Consider the following 5275-nt stretch of genomic DNA (forward strand, 5'->3'; position numbering starts at 1 on the left):
TCAGTTTGCAGAGGTGAAAGCCATCCAGCTAGCGTTAGACATTGCTGAAAGAGAAAAGTGGCCAGTGCTCTATCTCTATACTGACTCATGGATGGTGGCAAATGCCCTGTGGGGATGGTTACAGCAATGGAAGCAGAGCAACTGGCAGCGCAGAGGTAAACCCATCTGGGCTGCCGCACTGTGGCAAGGTATCGCTGTTCGGATAGAGAAGCTAGTGGTAAAAGTACGTCACGTAGATGCTCATGTACCCAAGAGTCGGGCCACTGAAGAACATCAAAACAACCAGCAGGCAGATCAGGCTGCCAAGATTGAAGTGGCTCAGGTGGACCTGGACTGGCAACATAAGGGTGAGCTATTTCTGCCTCATTGGGCCCATGATACCTCAGGCCATCAGGGAAGAGATGCAACATATAGATGGGCTCGTGATCGAGGGGTGGACTTGACCATGGACACTATCGCACAGGTTATCCATGAATGTGAAACATGTGCTGCAATTAAGCAAGCCAAGCGGCTAAAACCCCTGTGGTATGGAGGGTGATGGCTGAAATATAAACAGTGGGAGGCCTGGCAGATTGACTATATCACACTCCCCCGAACCCGCCAAGGCAAGTGCCATGTGCTTACAATGGTGGAAGCAACCACTGGATGGCTGGAAACATATCCTGTGTCCCACGCCACTGCCCAGAACACTATCCTGGGCCTTGAAGAGAAAGTTTTATGGGAACACGGCACCCCAGAAAGAATTGAGTCGGACAACGGGACTCATTTCCGAAACAACCTCATAGACACCTGGCCCAAAGAACATGGCATTGAGTGGGTGTATCACATCCCTTATCATGCACCAGCCTCTGGGAAAATTGAGCAATACAATGGACTGCTGAAAACTACATTGAGAGCAATGGGGGGTGGAACTTTCAAACATTGGGATACACATTTAACGAAAGCCACCTGGTTAGTTAATACTAGAGGATCTGCCAATCGGGCTGGCCCTGCCCAACCAAGACTTCCACGTACTGTAGAAGGGGATAAAGTCCCTGTAGTGTGCATGAAGAGTATGTTAGGGAAGACAGTCTGGGTTAGTCCTGCGTCAGGCAGAGACAAACTCATACATGGGATTGCTTTTGCTCAAGGACCTGGGTGCACTTGGTGGTTAATGCAGAAGGATGGGGAAGTTCCATGTGTACCTCAAGGGGATTTGATTTTGGGAGAGAATAGCCAGTGAATCAGGCTGTATGATATTTAACTGCTAAATAACCTGCCAATGTATGTCATTACATTTATAGTGCTATATGCCATATCAAAGGTATTACAGTAAGAATTACCCAAATGACTGAAGGATGGACTTTGAAACTGAGCCAAGTACAACAGTGATAGAACTTGAACTGACGCCCAGCAATTTCCTCAAGATCAACAGCTTCGACCTGCAGACCAAGGGCGTGGGTTGCACCAAATGTACTAGCCACAAGTTCCAGAGGCAGCATGCAACAATCCAACCCCACACACCATCTCTCTTACCCTGAAGAACTGTTACAACAGATGGAGCCCCAAAGTCATGGACTAAATAAAATTGATGGACACATTGGAGGGATAGCCCATAGACTAAGGGAATACTATTTGTGTGTGTGTGTGACGTGCGGTAAAGAGACTCCACAATCAGTGAGATTGTAAAGTAGGTATGTTCATTTAGCCCTGGGCAGCACGGGGGGTAGTCCCACCAAAGTCATGCGCGCCCGACTCAGCAGTTCGCCTCTAGTTTATACAGTCAGGTATTAGATATTCACAATACGCCTATACATATGCATGACCTATCCCCGCTTCATATTAAAATTAGCTCTGAGAGGTCATTTCCATAGTCTCCTCTCAACTGCACCTGCGCAGGGCCTCTTTGTGGTGGTCGTATGGTGGTCGCAGAGATGAAGATAGATGACTCCTCTTCGTCACCGCTAGTAACCTCTTTCCTTGCGCAGGCTCAGTGATTTCTTGGTATTCACCCAAGCCGCAAGACCAGTCTTAGCTGGCTCTTGGGGCCTGCTCCTGCTTCTTATCAAGGACTGTCTCTACCTCATTGGCTGGTTCTTGGGACCAGCTCTTCTTATCAAGGACTGTCTCTACCTCAGCTAATTTCAACAATGTAAGCACTGAACATCATCTTTCACCCCCCTTTATTATGTCTACTGAGATTCTTTTGACTCCCCTTGTCTCAGTCCCCCCTTTTCTAGAAAATAGTAAATTCTTTTACTATATTTAATCCTAGTACTTCTAATACATTATTTCCCTATCTAGCATCCTCTCAAAGTATTTGTTGGTCTCGAGTTTTCGTTGTAACTGATTCTTTTTCCATTCACTGTAAGAGTCTCCTGTATTCTTACAGCACAAAAGGCCACATCGAACCACTATGCAAAGGACCACAAACAAGAGAATGATGATTATTATAGTGACAAACAATTGCTTTAACCATGTCAAATTTGGCAACCAGGAGGTTAGTTTTTCTAATATGCCTGTCAAGCTCCAAGAAGTGTCATCTTGGGAAACTTCATGTAGTATTTTAGTCCTTTCCCATATCTCCTCAAGATCTGTTTCAATTCGTTGGTTTTGATTGATATAGGTACAGCAAGTTTGGTTTATAACAACACATAAGCCCCCTTCTTTTGCTAAAAGCATGTCCAATCCCATTCTATTTTGGAGTACTACTTTACTTAGGGATTGTATTTCCAGTTGCAGCCCTCGAATTGCATCAATTGTAGCACTTTCTATAATCTCTAATGTAGCAGATATATTCACGATAGCTTTCTCCAACTCGCTTACCCCTAAAGAGGGGATTAACCATCGGACAAAACTATGGTACCCAGTACCTCGAATAACTAGTGGGTTTTCAGCCCCTTTTACATGGAGCCAAGGGGTTCTCAAAAACCGTCGGGGAGGCGAAGCTCCCTCGAATATACTGGTCTGAGGTGCAAGGTACCCTTGAACACAGTGCCCCTTCCAGTTCTGGGGTAGACTCTTTCTGGCCCTGCCCTCCCCACAGAGCCACCAGTATCTGGGCCCTGTGTTGCATCTTGGACCGAGATGCGTCTCCCTTCTGTCTTGTTCTTGTCCCTTCTTTCCTGGCCCCCCCCCCTTTGGTTTCCGGATATAATAGAAACTGATACTTAAGTTTAGTCCAAGGCACTCTAATTTTCCTTTATCAAAAGTTCCCAGATTTTCCGCAAGGCTACAATTATCCATGTCTCCCCAAATATTATCAGTAATATTTAAGCAACGGCCAGTAATTAAGACCTCTTTAGGGTTGGGCACCTCCACATCAAAGTTGGGTCCCGCTGGGTATTTCCCTTTCCATGAGGGCATGATCCATTCCTGTCTGGCCCATCTTTAATAAGAGATGTCCAATTTGTGGTTGGGATTCCTAAAAAGGGGAGTTCCATGTTCCCCCGAGGAAGGGGATTACATACCCAACAATCTGATAAATTTAGTACTTTCGAGATACTTTCTGTCATATTTAAATAAGTATTTCAATCCCAAGCCTGCCCCTTGGACAAGGTCCAACTCAGAAACATAACAATCAATGTCTCACAAATTTGAGCTTCGAAGGTCCTTTTTCTTGTGAAGTCCATTGTCCTTTGGGTGCCTTCTTCACCCTAGTGTGATGGATCCAGGCGTTCTGTTCCTTGATCTTAATCGCGGTGAAGGAGGTAAGTAGTACTTGAAAGGGTCCTTCCCACTGCGGCTCCAGAGTTTTTTCTGTAAGAGACTTTATATATACATAATCTCCTGGTTGTATATTATGCACAGGCCCATCCAAACCTCTCCCTCGAGTCCCTACCACATGCTTCCTGATTTTATTAAGTTGCTTACCTAATGCCACCATGTAAGAAGTCATAATTTCATCCCCCACTTGTACAGACACCCCTCTCTGTATCCCATAGGGTTGTCCATACAGAATTTCAAAGGGGCTCAGTCCTTCTTTCGCCCTTGGTCTTGTTCGTATACGCAGAAGGGCTAAAGGGAGAGACTGAGGCCATGTCAAATTTGCTTCTTGTCCTAATTTCACAATTTGCTGTTTGATTAAGTGGTTCATTTTTTCCACTTGACCACTCGACTGGGGGTGATATGGAGTATGAAGTTGCCAATCTATACCCAAGTGGCGGCTAATTTGTTGTACTATTTTTGAGACAAAATGTGGTCCTCTGTCAGAGGATATGGTTGCTGGAACCCCAAAACATGGTATTATCTCTTGTACCAGTATTTTAGTTACCTCCCGAGCTTTAGCCGTTCTTGTTGGGAATGCTTCTGGCCAACCTGAAAAGGTATCAGTTAATACCAATAAATATCGATACCCCCCCCCTTTTCTTGGAAGTTCTGTAAAATCAATTTGCCATTGTTGTCCAGGCCCATTGCCTTTTCCAATCTGGCCCATTTCCGGCTTGGGGGTATTCCTAGGATTAGTCTGGAGGCAAAGATCACACTGTTGTGTCACCTGTCTCACCGTGGTGTATAAATTTCTAGCCACAATTTCTCTTATCAAATGTTTATACAGAGCCTCTGTTCCCCAATGTCTTTTCCTATGTTCCTCCCGTATCAAATGCCATAATAAGCAAGAGGGAACGATTAGATTTCCCTCTGGGGTATGAGCCCACCCCTCTTCATTATATGACCCTTCTAAATCTGTAATGAGCTTTTGGTCTTCCTTAGTGTATTCTGGCTTACCTTCTAGGGAAATCTGCCTATCAGGAATTAAGGCCCCTTCTGTTTTTACCTTTGTTTCAGCCACCTGTTTTGCCTCTCTGTCCGCCAGCTCATTCCCTTTTTCCAAATCTGAGCTCACTTTCTGGTGTGCCTTAATATGCATAATTGCTACTTTCTTAGGGAGCTGGACAGCTTCCAGTAACTTCAGAATTTCTTCTGCATGTTTGATATTTTTCCCTTGAGAACTCAATAGTCCTCTCTCCTTCCAAATTGCTCCATGTGCGTGTACAACTCCAAAGGCATATTTTGAGTCTGTATAAATGTTCACAACTTTGCCCTGGGCCAATTCCAGGGCGCGGGTTAGTGCAATTATTTCTGCCTTCTGTGCGGAGGTGTTCATGGGCAGAGCCCCTGATTCTATTACCTCTTGGCTGGTGGTGACGGCGTATCCCGCATGTCGATTACCATTTAGGACGTAACTGCTTCCGTCTGTGAACCAAGTTTCCCCATTTTCCATGGGGCTGTCTTTCAGGTCTGGGCAGCTGGCGTATGTTGCTTCGATGGTTTCCAAACAGTCATGATGTACCGGTTC

At 45.3% G+C, this 5275-nt stretch overlaps 1 protein-coding gene across 1 annotated transcript; it reads right to left on the bottom strand.

Moving 5' to 3' along the window:
* Positions 1 to 2149: 2149 nt before the first annotated feature.
* On the bottom strand, positions 2150 to 3345 carry LOC138683609 (endogenous retrovirus group V member 2 Env polyprotein-like). The gene has a single exon (XM_069775594.1). It carries the CDS (start codon positions 3343 to 3345, stop codon positions 2260 to 2262), a length of 1086 nt encoding a protein of 361 aa, XP_069631695.1. The 3' UTR covers positions 2150 to 2259.
* Between the last annotated feature and the right edge of the window lie 1930 nt (positions 3346 to 5275).

Source organism: Haliaeetus albicilla, chromosome W (assembly GCF_947461875.1).
Source record: "Haliaeetus albicilla chromosome W, bHalAlb1.1, whole genome shotgun sequence".
NCBI lineage: Eukaryota > Metazoa > Chordata > Aves > Accipitriformes > Accipitridae > Haliaeetus > Haliaeetus albicilla.

Coding starts and splice junctions, on each gene's coding strand:
- LOC138683609 (XM_069775594.1), bottom strand. CDS start 3,345: ATGCCCTCATGGAAAGGGAAATACCCAGCGGGACCCAACTTTGATGTG.